Raw genomic sequence first — 27728 nt, 5'->3', positions numbered from 1 at the left:
TGTGAGGTATGACCCTGAAGGTAAGCGCGTCATGGACTAAAGTAAAACAGTATGTTGGATGTGCCACGCAATGCTCAATTACATGGGTGGGAACTAGTGTGTTAGCGCAGTTAGCTCATTAACATGTTGGCCGTCTAGCCCCATGCAGGGGTAGCTCGTTAATGGAGATTGGCCATGTTGTGGCGTTAACGTCATTTCAACGAGATTAACGCTGACAGCACTAGTGGGAACACAACGAATATGACTGCACATTTACGCTGACATCATCCTAGTGCAAAGACAAGTGGAAGCAGACAAAAACAACAAGCATGCATGCTACAACCTTTACCCGAGTCATTTAGGCAGCCGTTAGCACATGATTCTCCTTATGGGGACCTGATATGTTTAATATTGTGGCGAGCTCAGACAAGGAGGAGACGGAGGTATCGTTTGGTCTTGCTTCCCGTAAGCTAGCCAGGGAGCACAGCCGTTTATTGACATCTGCAGAAGAACACTGCCGCTAGCTAACTGCTCAGCGTGGCAACCGCACAGCAACAACAACAACAACACACAGGGCGCCCTCTGACCCCGGAAGGACACACCGTCGCAGCGAGAGGGCGTCACCCGTCACTATGGCAACATAAACAAAACATAACTGTACAAACAGAACCCTGAACAGCCCTGACCCGCTACATAGCCCCCCACCTAAGGGGTCAGTCGTCCCCGACGACCCCATTACCCCACACAAAGTCCTGCAAATGTCCAGGTGCCTTCTTTTGGCGCACCGGCTGGTCATGACCGGCGGGGGAAAAGTCACTCGGGTCAGAACATGGGGTGCCACCATCATCCCACTTCTGACACAATGTGGCGAGCTCGGACAACGAGGAGACGGAGGTGTCGTTTGGTCTTGCTTCCCGTGAGCTAACCAGGGAGCACAGCCGTTTATTGACATCTGCAGAAGAACACTGCCGCTAGCTAACTGCTCAGCGCGGCAACCGCACAGCAACAACAACAACAACACACAGGGCGCCCTCTGACCCCGGAAGGACACACCGTCGCAGCGAGAGGGCGTCACCCGTCACTATGGCAACATAAACAAAACATAACTGTACAAACAGAACCCCGAACAGCCCTGACCCGCTACAATATGCTGCTGAGAATATAGCCCAGAAGAAGCGTATAGTATAGCTTTTATTTTGGAAAGAGCCATTTCTCTGTAATAAAGTCTCTTTTCCAAAGATGAGTGATTCCTCAATCAGATACAGGTGTTACCGCCAGATCCGCGGCCCCGAACCGTAGTAAGGAAACCTCTGGCAGTTACTTGAAGGTTCCGTAACTGACTCGTAGCCGGCAACAGCTTACTATACAGGTCAACTTCGCTAGCAAAAAGATCGAAGGAGGCCTAGGAAACTGCTTCACCGAACTTTATTTCTTCTCTAAGGCACGAACACCGCGTACAGTGGGCTGAAACAGTTTACTCACAGCGAGCATCGCCGACACAACTCTGGCTGTCGAGGGAGTTATTATATTCCTTTTATTTCTTTTCTTTTCGTCTCTTCTGTAGCTAACCGTTACTTTTTCCCCTTATCCGCTCTCTCTCTTCACACACACACCAGGCAGTCCCGCTACACACATCCCGAATACATTTCCCATCAGGCTTCATCCTTAAAGGGCCATGCCTGTAACACATGGCTCGCAAAATTGCTAACCCGACGTCCCGGGTCTAGCGATTTTTCCAGTCGGGCTACCAAAATCTATCTCTGCCCTGCCCGTTGGACTATCATAGGAAGGAAAAATATATGTCAATGCTTTTGCATTCTTTCGGATATGTAGCTGGGTAATTATGTCATTGGCATCGGTGAGCCACTGTCAATATGTGACATATTGAAATCGCGTTTGAATTTGCTCTTGTTTTTTGCTTTCACTTTGCAAATGTCCAGGTGCCTTCTTTTGGCGCACCGGCTGGTCACGACCGGCGGGGGAAAAGTCACTCGGGTCAGAACATGGGGTGCCACCATCATCCCACTTCTGACACCAGTGTGGCGAGCTCAGACAAGGAGGAGACGGAGGTGTCGTTTGGTCTTGCTTCACGTGAGCTAGCCAGGGAGCACAGCCGTTTATTGACATCTGCAGAAGAACACTGCCGCTAGCTAACTGCTCACAGCGCGACAACCGCACAGCAACAACGACAACACACAGGGCGCCCTCTGACCCCGGAAGGACACACCGTCGCAGCGAGAGGGCGTCACCCGTCACTATGGCAACATAAACAAAACATAACTGTACAAACAGAACCCGGAACAGCCCTGACCCGCTACAATATGCTGCTGAGAATATAGCCCAGAAGAAGCGTATAGTATAGCTTTTATTTTGGAAAGAGCCATTTCTCTGTAATAAACTCTCTTTTCCAAAGATGAGTGATTCCTCAATCAGATACAGTGTTTACCGCGCCAGATCCGCGGCCCGAACCATAGTAAGGAAACCTCTGGCAGTTACTTGAAGGTTCCGTAACTGACTCGTAGCCGGCAACAGCTTACTATACAGGTCAACTTCGCTAGCAAAAAGATCGAAGGAGGCCTAGGAAACTGCTTCACCGAACTTTATTTCTTCTCTAAGGCACGAACACCGCGTACAGTGGGCTGAAACAGTTTACTCACAGCGAGCATCGCCGACACAACTCTGGCTGTCGAGGGAGTTATTATATTCCTTTTATTTCTTTTCTTTTCGTCTCTTCTGTAGCTAACCGTTACTTTTTCCCCTTCTCCGCTCTCTCTCTTCACACACACACACACCAGGCAGTCCCGCTACACACATCCCGAATACATTTCCCATCAGGCTTCATCCTTAAAGGGCCATGCCTGTAACACATGGCTCGCAAAATTGCTAACCCGACGTCCTGGGGCTAGCGATTTTTCCAGTCAGGCTACCAAAATCTATTGTAGGAAGGAAAAATATATGTCAATGCTTTTGCATTCTTTCGGAAATGTAGCTGGGTAATTATGTCATTGGCATCGGTGAGCCACTGTCAATATGTGACATATTGAAATCGCGTTTGAATTTGCGCTTGTTTTTTGCTTTCACTTTCACTTTGCAACTGTGTATAGAGAGTGACAGCACTGATTGGTGAGTGATGATAATTTGCGCACCAATTCCTCTGACATCGTCTTATCAATCGTTAGCTTACTATGCAAACATGACAAGTGAAATCTCCCGCAGCAAGCTTAAACATATGAGAGGTTGATCGCGCAGAGAATCGCTGATCGTTATGTGTGTGTGTGTGTGTGTGTGTGTGTGTGTGTGTGTAAAAGCAGCAGGATATATATTTTAGTTCTGCTGAGCCAAATAAGACAGGTCAGGGTGAAGAAGTGACAGCCAAAGAAAAGCTTACCACAAAACGGAAAAGTTATGACAAATCAGACTATAAGGCAAAAAGAAAGTGCAGCTTTATGGTTTCATGGACAAAAGAATTTCTGTGGCTGCAATATGACGAGCTATATAACCGGGGCTGCACATAAGTGGTCCGCAGGTGCGCATTCGCTGTCAAAATAAAAAATAAAACGCGCACAAGATATGAAGTTGCAACGCGTGTTTGCATACATAAGATTTTCTGGAGGAGGACAGACATTTGTTTAAAACTCTTAAAGATGTCGAAGAAGCTCCTTTAAGCAATTACTTTGGTGTTCCTCTACCTCCAAACAAATGTCAGAAGGAGTCCGAACCACAAAAGAAGCGCGTATTCTCGGAAAAGTGGTTGCAGGAGGTGAGCTGGCTTCAAACAAATGATGAACGCACAGAGATGTGGTGCGGAATGTGCCGTGAAAATCCCACTCTAGCGGACAAAAACACTGCCTTTTATATGGACGCAAACGCGCGTTGCAACTTCTTATCTGGTGCGCGTCTTTTATTTTGACAGCGAATGCGCACATGTGCACCCGTGTAAATAACATACACGGGTGTGTTGTTGGTTTTCTCTCGATTTCTGAGTCGACAAGCGCCTTTGTTACTGGGACCAGTCATTTTAAGAAAGGCCCCCATTAGAACCCATGAGAAATGCAAGAAACGCATTATTGCTCAGTCTGCAATATCTTTCCCAGAACAAACACCAATTGCAAATAACATACTAAAAATAAACCTGAAAAATCTGTTTAGAACAGCGTACTATGTTGCAAAGAGTGAACTACCACTGGCACAATTTAGCAGTCTGCAAACTTCAAAAAGCAAATGGCCTAGATCTTGGTTCCACTTGTCTCTTACCCGTGACTTCAGCGGAAATTTCAAATTCAGGATCTGACACAGACTGATTCATGTCCTACACAGTTCTTACAAGTTCATAGAACTTTCTGTTCAATTAGAACCAAGTATTTGAGTTGATGATTGTAATTTTTATACAATGTTGTAATTTGTTTTTCAACAATTTTTTGATTAATGTTTTGTTTCCTTTACAATATTATACTTTAATGTATAATATTGTAAAGGAAACAAAACAGGAAACAAAACATCAATCAAAAAATTGCTCTCTTTTTTTATTCGGGTTACTTACATTTATTTTGGGCTACCAAAAGTCCCTGCCCGAAGGGCTACCAGGGATTTTGAAATTTTGAGAGCCCTGAGATATATTTATTTTTTTAATTACTTTTGTTTCAGCAACATTAAATTTAAAAACTGTACTTTTGAGTTAAAATATATATTTATAATTTTAATAAATGACAAATTAAAACGGCATGAACATTTTTTTTTGTATCGAAAAAATATCGAACCGTGAATTTTGTGTATCGTTGCACCCCTAAAAGTTATATACCAAAAATTAGAGAACACAGGAATACAATAAGAATAAGATACTGTGCAAAACTGTACAGACTAGAGTAGAATAAAATAAAATAGTATATACAATAGGATAAAAATAGAATACAAATGCGATATACAACCGAGTAAAAATACAAATCCACTTATTAAATCTTTTAACAAGGCTAAGCCCTACTAACTTACTGTTTGTGATCATGATTGACTACAACTGGTAGCTTTTCTTCTTTCCGCATAAAAAAAAGAAGTTGTTGTACAGCACTCATTAGATTGACCAATACTTAGAACAATGGGAAAGTCCAGGCAACTCAGTAGTTCTGAGAACGGGAGCTTTATACAAGTTGGGAGCCATTTTCTAAACAACTGCAGATTCCAAGATCATCATAAATTAAAAAAAAACAAAAAACATAAATACAAGTTATTCAGATGTGTCACCACTTTGCAAAGGTCTGGATGAAAGGTTTTATAGTCAGACGAGACAAAGACTGAGCTATGATGGCAGTAGATTTGACCACAATGACAAGAGGATGTTTGGAGGAGTAAAGGTGAGGCTTTCAAAATTTAAGAACAATGTACCAGCTGGCAAGAATGATAGTGGAACCATCATGCTCCAGGGCTGTTTTGTTGCCACTTGTATTGGTATATTGCAAAAAAGTGGATGGAATAATCAAGAAAAGGACAACCTCAAATTCTTAAACTTCACCTCAAATCAAATTAACTAGATAGCTGTTCCTGCAACGATCCCAAACCCACATCAAAACTGGTTTTGGAATGGATAAAGATGGCTAAAATTGAGCTTCTCTAACGGCGTTCCAGCCTCGACCTCAACCCTTTTGAAAGTTTGTGGACTATGCTTCAAAGCAGGGCACGTGCCAGGAAACTAAACCAATTTAAATGAACTCTGCCAATTCTGCCAAGAAGAGTCGTCAAATGTCCAGACAGAACTATGCCAGAAGCTTGTTGATGGTTACTAAAAGTATCTAGTCAAGGTCCAACTTGCTAAGTGACATTTAACCAAAACTTACTGGGGGGGGGGGGGTGGGGGCAGGTACATATCTGACTATGTATGTCTATTTCTGACCCTGTGTGGATTACAGAAAATCCGAAATAAATAAATAAACTTGTGCACCCAATTCATATTTTTAAAGTAATAAAAGATGTACTGCATGCTCTACAGTCACTTTACCTTAGAAAGAGAGAAGTTCAACGACACCATTAAAAGCCCTAAATTACTGTAAAATCTATGACTTAACGTCTGAAGTCTGGAGCCCTTTGACATCACCTAATGCTGTTTCCTCTTTTGCAACGCTCTGCTAGGCCTTTATTGTAGCCATCTTCACTTGTGTCTTGTTTGTGGGTCTCTTTGTCTTCAGTTTTGCATTTAATAACTAAAAAGTATTAAATATAAATCAGGTATTAAAGTATTAAATACAAATTAAATATAAATCTTGGGTTGACATCCGGTGGCTGACTCGGTCAATTCAAGAATATCCTATTTCTTTGCCCTGAGAAACTCTTGGGCCATTATCCATTTATTTACTCATTCACTTTGACAACGATAAGCCTGCCTCCTCAACAGTGTTCTTAACTTGGCTAGATTTTTATAAACACTGAAAATATTCTGCAATCATCTCCTTAAGTTGTCTTCTGCAGTCTTTCAGATCTTTGGGTGTTGCCAAGATGGTCAGTGCTTGTTTTTCAGAAGTACCAGATTGGGGACTTGTCACTCGTAGAGTTTTATTATTGAAGGTTTATCTTTAACAGTTACCAAATGCAAGTTCAATAATGACTTTTTATCTGGTTAGTATGACATGATTAAACAAGGGAACAGGGCTCAAAAGTGACTGTCAATTCACCTTTAGCATATTTTTACAAATACCCAAGGACCTATATGTAAAAGGCAAATCTTTGATGCTGTTGTAACAAATAATCAGATGTGCAAGACAGGAAACCTTTTAACCTCTTCTCAGTTCTATTGTCACTCAAACCTTCTGTGTCTCCTTGTTAATCACACCGAACATCAAGTCTTTAACATTTAGTGAATAAGCAGAGACTCAGTCAAGAAATGTTCTGGCACATAATCTCCATAAACAGAAAACTTAAAAGAAAGAGACAATATTTTGGTTTTCATACTGATTAAATTAGGTATGACATCAATTAATTAATGAGCTGTTTTTGGCAGGCAGAATTTGTCACTATTGGACAGAGCCAAGTTAAATGTTTGACTCTTCTTTAGGGATGACTGTAGCTCAGGAGGTAGAGCAGTAGAAAAAGCAGATAGAACTAGTCCATTTAGCATTTACACATCTTACAGGGGCATTGATCTTTACATCTAACTCTTGGTGAGAAATCTACTATTTCTTGTTTTGAATGTGTACAGCAGTTACATTAATTAACAGAGAAAAGTCAATGTTCTGTAACTACATTCATCCTCTTTGTCATTCAGGAAGGTGTTTTTGTGGGGTTTTTTTTTTTTTACCATAACAGGCTTTTCAGAGTGACAGACTCACACAAATACCGGAGCATGAGCCCTCCAGAAGTGTTCCACTTGCTTATAATTCATCTGTGCTGTTTAAATTGAAAACATAAAGTCACCAATGGGAAGAACGAGATCAAATGTGGCCTACATGGACATATGGCAAGTCAACAAAAAGTATGAGACAATGCGTATATATCTACGCATTCAATGTCACCTACTCTTGGCACACGATGGCGGCAGACAAGCTGCAGTCAGTCTCCTGGCAGACGACACGGGATCTGCGCCACACCGATGGGATTTCAGCACTTCCATTCATTTACACGCACAGTCAGGCACACATACATGCAAACAAATAGACAAACACACCCGTCTGCCACCTAATGACAAGGATCAGATTGTATACAGGAAACCTTTGGTAATTCAATGTTGAATTTTTTTTAAAAATCCCATCTATTCTTGTCTCTTTATTTGTTCTTATTCAATCATGTCTCCAGCTTCGCGTGGAGACATTAATACCCTGAGCAGTCTGAGGATTTGAGCATGCGAGAACTCAGGTACTCTAGAAGAGGAGGCTATGGGAGCAGGGTAGGACAATAGTAGGGACTGGTAAAGGGAAGAAAGGCTCTTTTGTGATGAGTGGTGGATGGACAAGCCCTGAGGGAAGCTGATTCTTGTAAGATGGGTGGTTCTTGGCTCGGACCCTCTTCTCTTGTGTCCTCCTTGGAAAAGGAGCCTCCGATCCAACACACAAGCCGTGATTTATAGATTGGTTCCTCTTTGATGCTGACATCTGTTTGATATTGCCTGACGGGGGGATTAAATGAGCCAACTGGCTCTCAGGGTGGCAACGACCCTCATCGCTGCAGAGGGATGGGAAAGCAGACACTCGCTAACAGTGACTCACGGGTAATTTCATGCAACAGTAAGGGCAGGGATGAGCTGATGTGAAAACATGGTTTCTGTGAAAGGCATTCACATGAGAGATGACCATTACTGTTTTATGTGGGACGCATCTATGTGTGTTAGACGAGGGTGTGCATCAAAGAAGATTCAGTAAAGAGGAAAGACATAAAGCTAAACTTTGTCAACTTAGTTGGAATTTAATGGACTGAGTGTGCAAAATGAAATCCATAAAAACAAGTAATTCAGTAATTCACACTTGATCTCCAACCACAGCATACTGGCAGAGCGAGAACATACTGCATCTAAGAGTGGGGATTAAAGTGAATCTGCTCAAGAGAAATGAAAGCTATGAGGGAAAGAGAAATGTATGTTATGCAAGGAGAGGGAGAGGATAGATTTCAATCTCTGTGCTTGTAAATTTTTCTTTAGTTTTATCTTTAATTATTATCTAGTATGTTGGTTTATGGAGTTCCACGTCCAGAAAGACTGCCGTCAATCTTAACAGATCAAACGCTAACAGTCTTGCCACCAGTGACTACTCTGAAGAAAATTGCCGGTTCAAGTCAACTTGTCAGTGGAACAATCATTTAATTTAGCGGCAGTTTAACAAATGACTTCTTAATGAGGGGAGATCCATCAAAAAGTGCTCTCTATTTTTGTTTCTCAAAAAAAAATACTGAGTGTGATATCTTATTGTGCAATTCTTAAATAATTGGGTTACATTCACAATTCCATTAGTAGTTTATCCTTTTACTTAGTGACACTTCATCAGTGTGTTACCGAAAAATGTAAACTAGTGAGAATATGATTGTCTTTTTATAAGGAAAATGGGGTTCAAGTGCTTCAGGATCATTTAATTCTCACATGTAAGTGACACAAATAGAAGGTAACTCTATTGTAAAGTGATTCAACTCGATTAACTGTATCCGGGTTTTCTTTTCAGTCCTCTTTCCATTCATCGCCAAATGGCAGCTCCAGCAACTGGATAAGCAGTTAAGAAAATTGATGGACGGATGTTTCTTTTTTCCCTTCATTTACTTATTTCTTTGATTTCCCTTTTTTAAAGTAATTTTTTCTTCTTCTTTTTTAAATGTGTGTGGCCATTTGTCTTTGTTTTATTTTCATGGCTGAAAATAAAACAAAGACGTTCAACATTGAATTACCAAAGACAAATGGGAGTCTGTGATGGGAGGGGTGGGGGGTAGCTATCAGGAGGCCACTGGAGGGACTGAAAAGTTTTGTATTTCTGCATTAATGTTTAATCCCTAGAGGTTGCCGCTTGATTCAAATGCCTTGTTATATGTAATCACATGCTTTGCCAATTATTTATTATTCATTTATTTAAAAAGAAATAATTTGTTGATTATTGTTTGTTGCCATCTGACACTTCAACACTTGCTTGATGTAGCGCAGAAAAAAAATGAACCTGATCCCTCTGATTTAAATAATTATATCCTTTTACAGTAGAGGGTAGACCAAACAAACCAAGCTAAACGCTGCTGTCAAAAAGCGCACACAACTCGTAACTTGTGAAATAGTCAAAGAAAATGAACTGTTGACAGAAATGTAGGGAGATGGTGAAAGAGAATAAGTGTTGTGAGAGAAAGCACATGGAGAATATTTACTGATTTACTGCTCATCAGACAGCAGTAATGAACAGTCTGTCTCCAGACTGACAGTGAGCAGAGGAGAGACCGCTCGGAGGAATGTGGCTATGTTCTTCTTTTAAAAACTGCTGCTCTCAGCCTCCAGTTTGGAGGGACTGAAAATGAAAGTGAAATGACTGCTGCCAGTGACAAAGACATAACAGATAATGAATCATGTCAATCCAGACTTAGCTGGATGAAATTATTAATAGCAGTTCCAGGAAGGTAAGTGTAATTCCTCTGGTTCAACGCAAGGTAGGACTCACAGGGTAGCCATTCCATACCCTAGTGAGTAAATACATTTTGTTAACAAAGAAGTTGAAAGGTGGAAGGAAAAAGGGAGGATTGGATAGCTTTGCAGATAATTTTTCCACTGTTGTGTAAACTCTTATTAACAAGCAAAGTAAACACAGTGAGAAGATTTTACCTCCCTTCCTCTCCTTACAGTTCATTTCCTCTCAGCCCATCTTCACATCCCCCTAGTGTCTGTGAGGAACTGCCCTCTGTAATTTTGGGACTGATGTAAGAGAGGTGGAAGGGAGGAACTCTGTGGAGGAAGGGAGGGGGCACACATTGTAAACTGAGCCTCTCTTGTTTTTGGCACCTTGCTGAGTGCAGAAGAAGAAGTGGGGAGCGATGAGGGAGAGAATATTGGATGAGTCAGCTGAGATATGGTGAAAGCCAAGGAGCACTGAACCAGCGGGTCATACAAGGACACACTAGATTTCATGGACTAAAAAAAAAAAAGTTGTGTTGTGACTCTAATGGTCAGAAAAGATGTGGTAGGATTCCCTGTAGAATCCAAAGGAATCTTGCCAGGCAAAGCTAGTAAGGAACTTAATCCTGGTCATATCCAGTGGACCATGTGAGGGGAAACTATGTTTTAAGTTTTGGATGTCGGGTTTTACCAGCTGATGCAAAAAGCTTTTCCCAGAAGCAGCCGTGATTAAGAAACAGAAACTATTGTATGCCAAGAAAGCCCATCCTGAGGTGGCATTAGACATGACAGACAATGTACTTCACAAAAACGAAAATCCCTGAATACAATGATTACACATCCTTAACTGTAAAACCAAAAGTGAGCCAAATGCACAGAATTACCAAGTGCCTTTGCTCAGGTTTTGAGAAACACATGTAATCCCTGTTTTAATGGCAAAAGGCAGAATTCTGATAACATATTGAAGCTTGGTTTAGCAGATGATGCTAGTAAGTAAAGTTCATTCATAAATAAGCCTGGTTTTAAAGCCTTATTAAATGAGTCTATTAACAATCAGATACAATGTAAAGTCAGTATAATGAGCTTGACTCAGGAACCGAATTTAAGTTAGTTAAGCATAAAACAAACGAGTTAGGAGGCAGATTTTTGAATGGTGTGATTTTGTCATCATAGTTAAATTTAACAGTAAGTTTGTACAAATAAAGCCTACTCAGAGAGCGCAGCACTCAAATAATGGAACAAAGCTCTGCAGTCTTGTGCTGTGTAACCGTTTTGCCTTCTGGGCAGGGATGGGTGTCTAGATTGAAATGTGATTTAATAAAGTAAAGTGTCTTTTAGGGGTTTGTACTCGATTAGCACCAGCTAAGCTGAGTCACCAGTCACAACACCACACCACTGAATCCATTCCCACATGCTTAATCAATTCCATAACCGCACTGAAACACACTCTCATATGTAATGTGTCTCACTAAGATAACAGAGCTCACTGACGCATAAGTAAAGGAAACGTCCGTCCTTATAATAATAAAAAAAATGCATTATTAATGAAGGATTCCCACCGTGACTCCTTCAAATTCCAGCATGTTATCTTTTCACACGGCTACTGATGAAAACAATTTTAGAAACACTTCCCACATTTTGACATTACACAAACCCCGGACACCACGACTATTTACACATCATCTCACTGCACAGTTTATCTTCATTCTGCATTCCTTCTGAAATTACTTCAAGGAAGATCATAACTTGCAATTCCCCTTGGTACCAATAATAATAACATTGCACGAACATATCCTTGTGGGTATTTCTCATATTGTTCTCACCTCAAAATTAACAGACAAGTTCCTCTTGAGGGCAATTTCATAGACCAGGCTGATCTCTGATTTACTGGCATCAGCGCCTTCCTCCGTCTCCCCCTTTTCCTCTGGATTCTGGAAAACAAATACAAGATTCAAAAGAGGGAAATGTTTAACAAAGGTCTGTCATTTGATACAATGGTAAAATGATAACGAATATTTTTTTTTTATTTTCACAATTTCCAATGAACAGTGACTCAATGTTTGACATGTCATCAAACATGGACAATACTGAACTGCACACCAGCAGTGTGGACGTCGGCCAACCTGCCACAACAAGAAGCTTGTCTGTATTCTGGAGACAATCCTTATCTGATATGGAATTAAAAACTTGGTTACATGGACACGACTGGTGGTCCTCTGTCTGCACTGGAAGGCCTCTTAAATTGATTTTCTATTAAATTTGAAATTTTTATAGTGACAAACTGTTCCAGCTTAAATTATCGGTTATAATTTGTGAACATCGTAAACTGTGTCCTCCTTAAAACAAACTAGAGAACAAGAAAAGCTTAAGATCAAAGGATCAGCGCTCACGGGGAGAATCACACATTTATATCTAAGAGACAGGCTCGATGCCATTTCACCGTTAAAAATTAAAACTATTTTCTGTCTCCCACAAAAGCAAAAACTAATTAACCTATGAAGCAATTCTGGACTTAACATATGACGGCTCTGGGTTGAACTTACGGTTGAAATTACGAAGCTAGTGATAAGAGCAACTTACAGTAATTCTTAAATTCGTTCCCATTAATGTTTGAATTGAAATCTTTCAATTTGTCATCACAGTATCCTCTGCTGATGATAAAACCTAGTTTGCAACACAGATATCACGTCACCAGGCACACAACAAGGGGCTTTTTGGTGCTATCTGTTGATGAATGTAGCCGTCTCACTTTTTGTCTGATTAACTCTGAATGACTGCAGTCTTTCCCTTTGGACTCCTTTCCTTTTCCTGCCTCAGTACATGACCTGATGGCACATGACTAACACTGTGAGGTCTCTTAAAATTCACAGGAAGGAGTCCTACTGCACCTACCCCACTGGGTTAAAGACATACAGATGGTAAGAGGCATGTGTGACTAACTTATGCTGAGATATACGCCATATTCTAATTTGGTCTAAGACACTTAGATTGGCATTAATCACACAGTAACATTAGTGTGATATTGATCATAAACATAAAAACAAGGTCACAGGTTTATGAATCAGCTGTTGCTGCCTAGCAATTGCCAGCAACCTTCAGCAACTACTTGCCAATTGGTCGGGGACTAGCAACTGGAGACATAGCAGGGTGAAGAACTCAACTCAGGGATAAGAGAAAGAACTTGGAAACTGTAGAAAATTGTTTATACCTGCAAGCAGGTAAAAAAGTCTTTTTTAGACCTTTCAAACAGAATGAGGACTAAACTTGAGGCTGAAACAGCAACAATTGTGTTACATAGTATTAATTAAGTTTCAGAACAGAAATGTGAAATAAATTTAATGTGAAAACAAAACAAAGCTAACTTGCTGCTGATTGGAGTAAAGGCTGTTAAAAAAATAACATGGCCTTAAGGATGGACACTCTTCCCGTGATCTAAATATGTAGAGAGGGCATAAGTAGCACACAATGATGCTACTTATTCTCCCTCTACACAAACAAAAAACATTTAAAACGGATCAGAATTTAATTTAAGGCAATTTAATGCTTTTTTTTATGCCATTATTATTATTAATAGCATTTTAAAGACACAGTTTTACTCCCTCAAGAGAACCTTAGAGAGCTGGTTAGGTTTAAAAAAATAAAAGGTGGTGACAATGATTTGTTTGGTATTTATTTTTTATTTGTCACAACTATGGCTAACTAATAAATAAGCACTGCTATACTATACAATACATATCTAATGTGCTTAATGCCCTGTATAGACACGGACATGAGAGAAACTTGAAAGTGACTCAGAGCACATCTCATTTTTTTCCCACTGCTCTCATTTCAGTTCTAATTTGGATTCATATTTATCATGATCACATGTTTCTGTTTCACTGATATATTTGATTAATAGCATGAATTAATCTCAAAGCTGCATTAACAAGCTGCTCGATAAGTTTGGGTGCAAACCGGAATGACTAAGCAGACCTGGCAACCTTCCAGTGACAAAGACAAATAGAGGGCTAACTCTGATTCCAGCAATTCATCTATTTATATAATAGTATATAAATATAAGTATAAGAAGAACCCATACAGAACTCTCAGATATTAACAATCACCTTGAAGTAGCTATTGTCAGTGAAAAGAAGAAAAACATTTCATTTTTATATTTAGGTCAACTGATTTTAAAAGGGATCATCGAAGGATAGGAAGAAGGGGCTCCCAGAGGATGAAAATGAAATTCAGTAAAATTAAAGGCAAGCTTGTTTGTTTCACAGAGCTTGCACCTTGAGCTTTTAACTTTTCCCAGAGCAACATGCATATACAGAACTGTGCAAAAATCTTGACCTAGCTATTATTTCTTTAAACTTTGTTTCAAGGAGCCAGGCTTTCTTGTAATTTTTGAAAGCAGTCTTGATGAATTCAAAGTTTTTCTTTGGACATTACCTGCTTTTACAATTTACCTGACCTATTCAGAGAATATTTTGTTTGTTAAGACGCTTAACATTGACCTATGGATCATTCAGGTGTAATTAATTTGGTACCTAAATCAAAGGAAGAATGAGTGCATGTGCATCTACACATAACATACAATTTAGCAAAGAAACAATTTGTTATGAGCAGCCTGACGCAAAAAACACTTCCTCTTCCCATGTCTTTTTGCACCAACAAATAACTTCTAACCAAACACTTGTCCCAACTCCAGGATGTTGTGCAGTATCTCCTTAAAAAAATGTGAGGAAACTGATAAAGTGGAGGACAAAAGAACAGTCATCAGGCCTATCATCACTGTCAATATGTATGGAGGGAGTCAGGAGAGAGGTCTACAGTCACAGTGGAGTCTCTGTCATGGTTCGAGGCTAGTACGTTTATGAGAATGCATCATTTTTTTGAAAGAGGTAACTTATATGGTAACATATATTTATGAGTATAGTATCTGTTTTTTCTATTAAGAAACTAAAAAAATTACTTACTGTGCCTTTAAAGAAATGACAAGAAAGCTTTTCTAAGAGAGTTCAGGCCTGCATGTTTGCATGTTCTAATAGGTCACTGCACCTATTTCCCAATTTCCCACCACAGTATAAAGAAACGAAGGCTAGCTCAAAGCGAAACTCACTAGTGGGGATATAGTCATTCATTTAAGCATTTAATCATTAAAATTGCAGGTGTTTTATGATTCCCGGGAATATATCTTGTTGCCCCACTGGTGTATAAACAGTATAATTACAGTGTCATTGATATTTACCTGCGGTCTTCCTCAAAATAAAGGTTTGACAGCCCGTGGTGAAAAGAAACATTTTATGCCGGAGGGCGCCCACTTACACATGTAGGATCACACAGACTCATGCAGAGACAGAATGAAAGACGTATACTGTAGACAGAATGTTCCTCAATTTGTAAATCAAGACTCAGAAGCAGCAGCAAACAAAGAGCTCATTTATGGAGGCCGACGCCACAAGACAGCAAGGCAGGCAAGTGAGAAGAGCCAAAGCGTTTTGAATAACCATCAGCGATGCCAGGCTGTGAGGATATGGGGTAATTTGATTTCCGGTGGGAGATGATAACAACAGTTAACAGCTATGCCCGAGGGAAACTCTGGAAAGGTACAATGACACTGGGAGTAGGCAGAAAGAAAAGCACAAGAAAAAAGAAACAGGGGAAGAGAAAATAACCCTGTGCCAGGTGCAAACTAAAACTATGGAGATTGCAGGGCTTAAATTATACATTGGAGTAATTAGAGCTGAGTTGAATCTGGATTCAATCTGATGAAAGGTGAATATGCAATCATCTTAGCAACTGCAGAAATATTACAAAACATGATTTAGAGGCATCCTCTAAGCAACACCAAATCAAAATAAAGAAAAAATCCTTCCACCTTTAATTAATGAAGGCGTTTATAACAGTGGGTAGGATGAAAGCTGCAGATGAGGCTCCAAAGAACAGAGGAACAATCTAAGTGTTTATTAGCTTTGCCAAAGCTTAGAAAGCAGCCATAAGATGTCCAAGACTGTGTGCTCGTGGGTGCTGGAAAGCATGTACAAAGCTCTCAAAGCTGAATTCTGTTGATTTGTGTTGTATTTGTGTACATTTTAGAAAATTACGTTTGCCAGTTTAACCGAATGTTCCCCTTAAGTTGTCTATAATCGGATGGACTGACAGCTACCACTGGATTACTTTGATGCAGAAGAAATATTTATAACTTGAGGATTCTCAAAGCTGCAAGGTTTTGTGAATCTATATGTTAAAATCCATCCAGACCTCCAGAGAGTCATTTAAAGACCCACTAAAGTACTCAAAACTGCCTTTGTAGTAGGTCCTGCTACACTAGGTGAAAGCAATACCCGTCACGTTGATACTGACAGTGATACTTGTTGTACAGAACAGGTATCAGATTTATATCATGAATAGCAGCCAGGGCTTTTATTTGGTATCGGTTTAGTAGGAAACTCATGGTACTGAACACCACTAGTTTCAATTCTTTTTCAGTGTATTTGAACATGCCCAAATATAAGTACGAGCCAACTCCATGTGTGTACACTCCCCAGAATAAGGATAAAGACTGTAAAGAAAGTACACTGGATAATGAAAACACTTTCTCAGAAAAAGTGACGAGACCAACAGGACTACTGTCCAGTCATTGAACTCTAGTCAATCCTACTTGTGAACCAAATCAAAGTAAAGTTCAATGTCGCTTTCTAAAAATTTCAATATGAACTCTGAGAACTACGTCACTATTTGTAGAGGAATTTCTGAATCTGTTTCAAATCTATGAGGTCCTGGATGGACTCTGGATGTCAGCAGTTAACATGATTTTCTGTGCGTGTACCTGGCAGTACAACTGTCTTGATGCATGCTCGGTCATCCAGGTAAGACAATCACAGAATGTTCAGATGCTACCCATCAGCCTTCCATTCGATGCACCACTAGTATCGATTTTCAAATATTCTTGGGTAAAATACAAACCCCAAGTTGTTCTCTGATGCATCCGGAGCGTGCATCAGTGTGTGAATGTTCGAAAGCACTTACATAGGAAAAGTGTAGAAAAAAAGTGCTTGTATGAATGGGTGAATGAGGCAAGTTGCATAAAATCGCTCTGAATTCTCAGAGAAGAGGAGCCCTATATGAGAACCAGTCCATTTACCAATCCTAGGTGACTTCCTTCTTGAGTTATCACATTCAGAAGATTTTCTGAAAACATGACCTCTGACCTATGACCTTGAGGTCGAGGTCACTGAGAGTGGAACTTGTCTGAGACTTTCAGTAGATGCATCTATGGAATGAATTAAAAATCTTCCATCAACTTGTTCTCAAGTTATCACATTCACAAGTTTGGTTGTCCAAAATTGTCCGGAAGTCAATAAGACTCAGTCAGAAGTCAGTAGAACTTAGTAAGTGCAGGTTAAACATTGGGAAATATGCAATGTTATTGTAACCTTTCTGTTTTTATGTGTTTCCGCGTGTTTACCTGTGGTGGCCGCTCAGGGATGGGTTCATTGCGGAGGGCTTGCAGGGCCTTCATGGCAGCGTTGTGTCTGGCTGCTTGGCGAGTGCGTCCCTCACCAATAAACTCATGACTCCCTACAGACAGCTGCACATAGAAGATCTTAGGAACAGGATAATGGTACCTGGAATTAAAAAAAAAAAAAACCCACAAAAAAACATTAGCAAGAAGAGAAGATGTATCACGAAACTAGTAGTGCAAAATATGGCAGATCAGGAGTGCACATTAAAGGACATTAAACGATCAATATGTCGTCTTAACCTTAAGCGAAGGTTTACATCCGCTTTAAAAACAGATGCTAGGGAAAGAACTGGCTCTAACATAATGAGCCAAGTTATCAATTCTCACCGTTTACACCATTTCCAAATTAAAGGCCCACCACTTCATCAGGGTCAATTACTACACAATAGCCTGTTGGCCAACCACTTGAAAAATGCAGTGCTATTGAATCTCAGCTCAGGCATGCAAAACAAAGCGCAGGGACATATATCCTCTCTTCTTTCTTCTTGCCCCAAACATAGATTATTCTCTCTTTCTTTGGGTCCTGACAGAGTGGGACTGAGCTGTCACTGAGCAGATTTAGAGGTCTGCGTGTGTGATACCCCCCTCCCGGGTCAGTAGGAGAAGGGCTGAGAACGTCTGCTGGACTGAGGACAAGGAAAGAGAAATAGTGGGAAAACTAATAAGAGAAGAGAGACGTTTTTTTTTAATATCCGCCGCGCTGTTCACTTTCTTCTCTGCCAATTTACACTTATACTCATGAGGACATACAGACACCATATGTGGTCGACACAAATGGATAGCAGCAGTTAAGATTTATGGAAATGGGTCTTGACTCGAGTCTGGTTCCCAAACTGTATTTAATTTTTTCGTAACCTTTTATATCTATACTAAGTAAATACAGTGACATCTTTGTCTTGTACAACGACTAGTTGTAGAAAACTGAAACTGCCTTTAGAGATATACAGCTTTCCTTTTTTCTGTGTTCACATTTCTATAGAGCAACATCCCACTTGGTGTCATAGTCCAAATAACTGATTGGGTGCGTGTGGGAATTTGGGGAAACCCAAGAAGCTTGATGATGCTGGACAGGAAAATCAGCGTGCAATGGAAACTTTTGCAGTTTCTGTCTCAACAAACTGCACACATGCACGTTATTAAATGAAAAGGTATCAAGGCCTTATGTTATCATTAATTTATTATCTAGTGTCGTACAGTACAACAACACAAAGAGCTGCCATGCTAGCAGCTTCCAACAGTGGAGCACTAAGCTAATGATAACATCACAATGCTAACAACATACTGAAATTTACCATATACACAATATGAGTTGGGGTTCACAATATGGGGATCATGGCCTCAGTTCAGTTCAGTTCAGTTCATTTTTATTTCAGTTTCTTTTGGGGATTAGATATTTTTCAGGGATTTAATCTCAAAAATTACAGTGGCTCCACCGTGTCATCATTAAAAATTCACCTTACTTGCAAACGTTCCCCAGTTTAAGATAGGGAGGAGACACATTTTTTAAAAAGTTACTGTGCTAGTGCCAGTAGCTCGAATAAATGGTTGGGTTTGGTGAGGAAGAGCAACTGGCATCAAAACCTGTGCCAAATTAAATATTAGGATCCATCCACGTTGGTGATCTCTTGGGGAAACATGGGAGTAACCGTAAGTACCTTCTTAGTCAAAAACAATTCACTGTGGACAGTTGTGGCCAAGTGTTTGACGTAGTGACAAACATGCTCTTACTTTTAAATTCTTCATCGACTCCTGCCTTGTTCCAAGATGTTATTACTTTGGAAATTCCAATTTTGCCATAACTGATGGAAACTGCATCAAGTGCCTATGTAATTAAGAATCAACAATAAAATCTAACTTGAAGACTTCATTAAGATTAACACTGATAATTGTTTTACAGTGTTCAATAAAAACATTCGTTCATTACTTACAGCATCACAAAGGTCTCCTAGAAGAAATTCGAGCCATTTGGCAACCATCTTGGTAACATTTCAGAGAGATTAGTTCAAGTTAACAAGAAATGAGTGGGAGAGGCATAACTTTGACTTCAACACTTCACGACTCACCAATGAAACTTGATAAAATGTATAAATATTTGGCTGATTGTGCCACAGATTAGGGTTTAAAAAACATTTTATACACTCACAAGTTAGACTTCTGTTACAGGTTCCTGGAGTTTGTTGACATTACAGCTCAATCCAAAGCATCTGAACAAATGTCACAATCATGAACCTCTTTGTGTAACAACATGACTCACTTGGCATTACACCTTTTCCCCATGAATTTCTTTTCAAAATGATTAAAGATAACATACAGTGGGGCAAAAAAGTATTTAGTCAGCCACCGATTGTGCAAGTTCCCCCACTTAAAATGATGACAGAGGTCAGTAATTTGCACCAGAGGTACACTTCAACTGTGAGAGACAGAATATGAAAAAAAATCCATGAATTCACATGGTAGGATTTGTAAAGAATTTATTCGTAAATCAGGGTGGAAAATAAGTATTTGGTCACCTCAAACAAGGAAAATCTCTGGCTCTCACAGACCTGTAACGTCTTCTGTAAGAAGCTTTTCTGTCCCCCACTCGTTACCTGTATGAATGGCACCTGTTTGAACTCATCATCTGTATAAAAGACACCTGTCCACAGCCTCAAACAGTCAGACTCCAAACTCCGCCATGGCCAAGACCAAAGAGCTTTCGAAGGACACCAGGAAAAGTATTGTAGACCTGCACCAGACTGGGAAGAGTGAATCTACAATAGGCAAGCAGCTTGGTGTGAAAAAATCAACTGTGGGAGCAATCATCAGAAAATGGAAGACATACAAGACCACTGATAATCTCCCTCGATCTGGGGCTCCACGCAAGATCTCATCCCGTGGGGTCAAAATGATCATGAGAACGGTGAGCAAAGATCCCAGAACCACACGGGGGGACCTGGTGAATGACCTGCAGAGAGCTGGGACCAAAGTAACAAAGGTCACCATCAGTAACACACTACAACGGCAGGGAATCAAATCCCGCAGTGCCAGACGTGTACCGCTGCTGAAGCCAGTGCATGTCCAGGCCCGTCTGAAGTTTGCCAGAGAGCACATGGATGATACAGCAGAGGATTGGGAGAATGTCATGTGGTCAGATGAAACCAAAGTAGAACTTTTTGGTATAAACTCAACTCGTCGTGTTTGGAGGAAGAAGAATACTGAGTTGTATCCCAAGAACACCATACCTACTGTGAAGCATGGGGGTGGAAACATCATGCTATGGGGCTGTTTTTCTGCCAAGGGGACAGGACGACTGATCCGTGTTAAGGACAGAATGAATGGGGCCATGTATCGTGAGATTTTGAGCCAAAACCTCCTTCCATCAGTGAGAACTTTGAAGATGAAACGAGGCTGGGTCTTCCAACATGACAATGATCCAAAACACACCGCCCGGGCAACAAAGGAGTGGCTCCGTGAGAAGCATTTGAAAGTCCTGGAGTGGCCTAGCCAGTCTCCAGACCTCAACCCCATAGAAAATCTGTGGCGGGAGTTGAAAGTCCGTGTTGCTCGGCGACAGCCCCAAAACATCACTGCTCTCGAGAAGATCTGCATGGAGGAATGGGCCAAAATACCAGCTACTGTGTGTGCAAACCTGGTAAAGACCTATAGTAAACGTTTGACCTCTGTTATTGCCAACAAAGGTTATGTTACAAAGTATTGAATTGGATTTTTGTTATTGACCAAATACTTATTTTCCACCCTGATTTACGAATAAATTCTTTACAAATCCTACCATGTGGATTCATGGAATTTTTTTTCACATTCTGTCTCTCACAGTTGAAGTGTACCTCTGGTGCAAATTACTGACCTCTGTCATCATTTTAAGTGGGGGAACTTACACAATCGGTGGCTGACTAAATACTTTTTTGCCCCACTGTATCTGTTATAGTTACACATTGCTTCTTTTTTAAAATCTCCTCCCTTTTTTCCCTTTTTTGTCTTGAATTTTCTTAATGTCTTGCTCAGCAGGCCTAAGAATGAGTCAGCATATTGCTCCCAGAATTCCAGCAGGTCTTTCTCCAGCCCACAGGCCTCCTCTCATTCGTTTGCTCTCAACTTCTGGCCACAGGGGCCTTCCCTGGGCGGGGGCCTGTCTGGCCCTCACACGTCAAGTGTGGCCCCAGGGTCTCAGAGGACATGCCAAGTGCAACATGGGCTCCAGCCAAAAGCGCAGAGCTGAGACGGGAGCAGCTGGGGCTGAAGCGCTGAATACAGGTGCAGAGAAGAACAGAAAGAGGGGTAAGAAAGAGAGAGAGGAGTGAGACTGAAGGAGAGAAGAAGAAAGGGAAAGAAAAGAAAGGGAGAAGAGAGAGAGGGGGACATGGAGGGATGCCTGTGGGAGACTCGACTCCACAACGTGGGAAAGTAGTGGCTTACACACAAGCAAGTAAGCCAAGAACACAGGCGAGCACATATACACTCCGAAAAAATTACACACACACGGCAGGAAAATCACATTAGTGCTTGAAAGAGAAACACCTCAGCTAAACCAGCATGGTCTGTGTTATCAATCATTATTTTTGTTGTTATTACTGCTACAGAGAGCAAATTGAACCAGAACATCTGAGGGAATGTTTGGAAAATTCTCAAAAGGAAGAGAAAAACTATTTAAAAAAACAAAAATTGTGTCGGCTGATGACGCAGATGAGTGCATGTGCGTATCTAGTTATGACTCAAGGGAAAAAAAAACCCAAATGCTGCAGCTCAATCAAATGGTAACTCATCAATGTTTAGCAGTGAGTAATGAAATTGACTTTGAAGGCACAACCTTCCCTGCGGCTCTCTTTGATGTTGGCCATGTGATATTACTTTTTCATCTTAATCATTCAAAGACTTATGTCTGAACATACAAAGAGACAGATACACTCAAAGGTTCTAGTTTTTTTCCTTCCAAGGCCACACACAGGCCTGCTGGGAAATTGGACATTTGGCGTATTAATTATCACTAAAAATGACAGTGTGACATTGTGAGCTGGAAACCATTTTTAGTTGCATGAAAAGTATTTCCTTTCTAAATCGTTACCGTATATGTTAAATATGTTCCTAAATGAGCTGATTTCTCAGCCTCTACCTTGACATTTTTATTATTTCTCAGTATATTTATATTCACAGTAACAGACTTGTTTTCATTGCCTGTAAATCTGTAAATTCTTACACTAACGATATGTTCACACACTCACACAGAGAAAAATACCACTGTCAGAGAGCCTTTACCACAGGAAATTTAATAAAAATGTATCACACTTAAAGCTAGTTTTCCTTGCCTTCATTTTTCAAGTTAGGCATCATTAAATATACGAGACCCATCATCCAAATTAATCAAATCAATTCTGCACAGTCAGTAAAAATAAATAAATAAATAAATAAAAATCAATATTATCAATAATGTAATTCAAGATGGCTCAAGGACTTATAGAGATGGCAGAAAGAGAAAAAACAAAAAGGTAAGCATGACCTCAGAAACACTCCACTATCATGATGTCATTCAACTGTTCTTCAGTTATTTGAAAATATAGCGCAACAATATCATTTGTTATATAAAAGTGCATGTTGCATATAAATGAACGCATTTACAGTGGAAAGACGAATTTGTTGGGTTTTTTTTGCAGATTTGATTCTGTGTTGAGCTGTTGCTCTGAAAACATTTTTACAGTTGGGCATAGATCTATGCTGCTGGGTTCATTTGATTATGCATCTTAAATATAACACACATGTTCTTTAAAATATGCTTTTAAAAAAGCTTCCTTTGGCTGGTCTCTTATTTCTAAGGGGTCGCAACAGTAGATGGATCTATATTAGTGATTTGGCATAAATATTTAGGCCGGTCTTGAAGCAGGGAGGAGACACACGTCCTTTGTGTGTTAACTGAATGTGTTAACCACTACACTATGGTTAAAAAAACATGTATTGCATGGGATAAAGTATTTTTAGCCAGTATCAGTATGGTGTCATAGGTCACATTTCACATTAGAGTATTTTTTTCTCTAACAAAAGTCTTTTTACTACAAAAGCTCTAAATCAGCTGTTGGTCGACGGCTAAGACAAGATGACCCGTACTCTCTTCAAACATGTTTGACTAACAAAGCCTAATTTGGTGCGCCCCATGCCCCCAGCCCTCTTATAGGAAGTACACTTCATAACTTTCAGTGGAAACAGTGCAGAACAAAACATTAATATAAGATTAATACAAGATGGTGGAAGTGGTGATTAATGGTGAGCGAAATATTTATGTGGCAAATTATGAGCCCCTTAATACCAATCATCATGGTTTTGAGTTTAAATAGAAGTTGCATCACCTTCTCACTTCTTTACCATCTTGAAATTACTACTTTTAATATTAAATTGCACTACAGCTTGAAAGGAAAACTGTTTTCCTCACACCGGTGTCATAAATTTCACAAGGCAATGAGTTTAGTCCAGAATCTGAATCCAAAAGAAGCCCTTTGGGACATGGCAGACAAAAAAGATTTACAGCATGAAAATGCAGCTGATGACTCCGAAGAAAGGAAGTGACGCTGTCAAGTCAGTATTCACCAGAAAGAATATTTACAACAACTTGTGGAATCTCTGACATGATGAGTTAAAGCTATTGTGAGAGCAAAGATGGGCTTTACAGATTTGAAAGAAATCTATTACGCTCATTTCCAGAATAATTCTTAGACTCTAATAATGTAGCTTTGCTTCACTCACAGTTCAAAATAAACCTTATTTAACTCAAAGTGGATCTTTACAAAGACACTCGCTTCATCCACTATTTGAAACCAGCTCTTTTATATCCTTCACCTTCCTTATTAGCCAGCTTTCATCTGACTGGATGCCCCTCTCAAACAGAAGGTTTCAACAGGAGGTGGATGGGGCCTCTGTGCTCACAGCGGCAAGTCTGGAGCGCCCTCGGTGGCTGTATAAATGGTGGCAGGGCTGTGGTGATGTCACAGTTGGCTCACAAAACAACCAATGTGGCGACCATAATGGGCCCTCTCTACTCTCACTGACATCACTGGGAGAAAGGGTTCGAAAAAACTTCCTGAAACTCAACATTAGAGCATTTTTAAGATCAAAGATCACTTGCACGTTCATTGATGTTGTTATTTTTATAACTTGAGCATTAATGATTATAAGAGTCATGACAGAAAATAAGGAAAATCAAAAAAGCTCTGTTTTAACAAAGGAAAAATACTGAGACCCATTCCATTTAGCCCATCTACCAAAAGCTTTAAAGTAAGTAAAGCATCGTTTATGTGTTCCTCTTATACATGGGATGAAAAGGTAACAATTCTGCTACAACAAAATGCTGCAATGAGAAAAAAGTGGGCTAATCAGACACAGATAAATGACAGAGCATGAATGAGGGAGGGTACTGGCCTACTTGTCTTCCAGGGTCACTGAGCTTTAATACCAAGATCTGCTAACCACACATACAAACATGAATAGCGGTATGTATGGAACCACATTTACACACACACACTAAGCTTTTGAAGGGGGATGGGACTGCACTGGAAGCAAAAGGGTGACAGAGATCTGGGGGGAAAAAAATACAAAAACTTGGACAGACTCATTCTTCCACCAGCTGCATTTTCTTCCAAACTCCTGCCAGACCTTTACTTGTTTTCTCTCCCTCCCAACTTCCATACTTCATTCCCTGTGTCCATCATTGATTGCTCTCCTTCCCTTCAGCCTCACGCGATTGCACATGCAAAATACAAAGCGGTGTGAGGAAAATAGCCCATGTTGTCAAGTAAACACAGTTTTCAAAACATCTAGTGTCATGGTGTTAGGTTGTGTATTAAGATTTCTTTGGACCCTGTCTGAGGTTACAAACCACTAATCCACATGGGAGAAGCTGATCCAGTGTGATGTTCGAGGAGTGGTTCCAAATGAAAGTATTTTTTTGGCTCTAATTGCTCATTAAGCATGATTTCTGGAGCCCCCTGTACATGAAACTCAAAAACAAAGATTATGGGTGCTTAACTCAAATATGTCCATGGCCAATGTCTTCTTTTGTTAATAACTTGTATGAAACACTACAGACGTTTTTATTATATATTCAAGTTCTTTAAGGGGGATCTGCAATGCATCTAAAACCGCTGGGTAATTCAGGGTTATTTTTTCTCCCATATATACTGTTATACAGATGGATGCGATGGATGGATGTTGATCAATGGATCAACATATAGAAGCCAAAGTTTCTACAAGTTTTGATACTTTGGGCTCTGTCTGATGTCACTAAGAGTGGCTATTATTAATATGGTTATATCAGGCACACAACTGAGGCTCTGACCACAGAAGACGGGCAACAGTAACTCAAAAAACCCTTTGTTACAACCAAAGTATGCAGAAGAGCATCTCAAAATACACAACAGGTTGAAGCTTGATGTAGATGGGCTACAGCAGCAGAAGAGCACAGCAGGACAAAGACTGGAAAAACGATGCCTGGTCTGACGAGTCTTGATTTCTGCCACAACATTCAGATGGTAGGGTTAGAATTTGGCGTAAACAAAATAAAAGCATGGATCCATCCTACCTTGTATTTATGGTTCAGGTTGCTGCTGGTGGTGTAGAGTGGGATATTTTCTTGGAACATTTTGGCCTCTCAATCAAATAGAGCACTTCTAGGTAATGTGGTAAAATAGTGCTTGTGTGATGCTATCATATCAACATGGAGCAAAATGGGGACTGTTTCCAGTACCTTGTTGAAGCCATGAAGAATTAAGACTGTTCTGAAAGGAAAAGGAGGTCCAACATAGACCTAGCAAGGCGTACCCACTAAAGTGTCCAGTATGCATAAATGCTCTCTGTTATGTTGATCATTAGACAAAGACAGTGACAGCCAAAGACCACCCAGAGCTTTGAAAGTGTCAATGGAAAGCATTTGTTTATTCCCTAACACCAATTTATAACCCATCTAAATCTATACAAATGAAAAATAAGCTTTTGGTTAAGGGGCTTGAAAATGTAGCTTAAAACAATGTCTGGCTTTAGATTTTGTTTTTAATACTATATAGACAAAGGGAGGTTTTTGAAAGCACAAACAGAAACAGAAAGGAATAATGGGAGAGAGAGAGAGTGTGTGTAGGATCTGTGTCAGTTTCACAAAAGCCACAATAAGTGTTACTCAGTGAGTGGTTCCATTAGGCAACTGTGACAGAGATAAACAGATTTGCTGTCAAGCCTTTAGTGTTATAGAATTTAGAATCTCGTGGCATTTTAATATAAAAACATCAAACACACAACAACGTGTCAAATCACTCAGGTGTCCAGTGAGAGAACTTTAGTAAAATAAAGTGTCGACCTAAGACTGAAGCTCTCATTTTATAGTTCATTTAGCATCCCTTAAAAGCTAGTCTTGCCACTCTTAGCCCTTGACGGAGCCATAACGGCAGATTTCATTATAACTGGGAGAGAAAAAGCTGTCCATGTAGAGTCACCAGTAAACTCTGATAAGAAACAATTAATAGTCTTGGTGACTTTCCATCACAATAAGGTTCAAAAAGCTTTTTTGCCCCATAGGTTGAACTTCTACTGCGAATGTAGAATGCTTCACGACGCCAAGATGATTGGCTAGTGCTTCTAGGTTCTGCAGATGACTGGCTTTTGGGGGGAAGGGGTGGAATATGTCACAAGAACTGCCACATTCAGTGACATAAAATTTTCCCATAGATTTTTGTTCAAGATTCATCGACTGGTTTGTCTCTCCGTTGCATTAAATCAGAGATTTAATATAACTAAACCTTACATTCTGTAGATTTTCATTAAAGCTCACCATGGGAGCAATCTATTTCCTCCCTCATATTCCTCCAGTGTAATGCATGGCTGTGTCTTTGTACTGCAGACAGCTGGTGTCTCTTATGGACAACTCAAATCACCGACTTTAAGGACAGAAGATATTAATCTGGAATAACGAACAGGCGCTGTGCATAAACCAAAGCTTTCATGACTTATTTTAATTAAATTGTCAAAAATGACAGTGTTCATTGTTTTTACTGTTGTGGTTTTCATTTTCTACAAGAGATTAAAGCTCTCTTTGTGCATGCTCTGTAATCAGCGTGCTGTCTTGGTGCCCTCCTTGTACTCCCATCACAGCTGTGTGTAGGTCCTGCCCGCTCTATTGCTGAGCTGCAGTGGTGCATTAAGTACTGTTTCCATACATGATAGTATCATTTA

At 40.2% G+C, this 27728-nt stretch overlaps 1 protein-coding gene across 1 annotated transcript in view; it reads right to left on the bottom strand.

The window, feature by feature from the left end:
• stau2 (staufen double-stranded RNA binding protein 2) overlaps positions 1-27728 on the bottom strand; it is a 108751-nt gene that overhangs the window by 67475 nt on the left and 13548 nt on the right. The window contains exons 6-7 of the mRNA XM_040044346.1: positions 17475-17634; positions 11848-11955 (exon numbers count right to left, since the gene is read on the bottom strand). Of these exons, the coding sequence (XP_039900280.1) occupies positions 11848-11955; positions 17475-17634 (268 nt within the window). The remainder of the gene's footprint in view (positions 1-11847; positions 11956-17474; positions 17635-27728) is intronic.

Source organism: Simochromis diagramma, unplaced genomic scaffold (genome assembly GCF_900408965.1).
Source record: "Simochromis diagramma unplaced genomic scaffold, fSimDia1.1 OVJJ01000602.1, whole genome shotgun sequence".
NCBI lineage: Eukaryota > Metazoa > Chordata > Actinopteri > Cichliformes > Cichlidae > Simochromis > Simochromis diagramma.
This window is presented reverse-complemented; position numbering and strand designations above follow the sequence as displayed.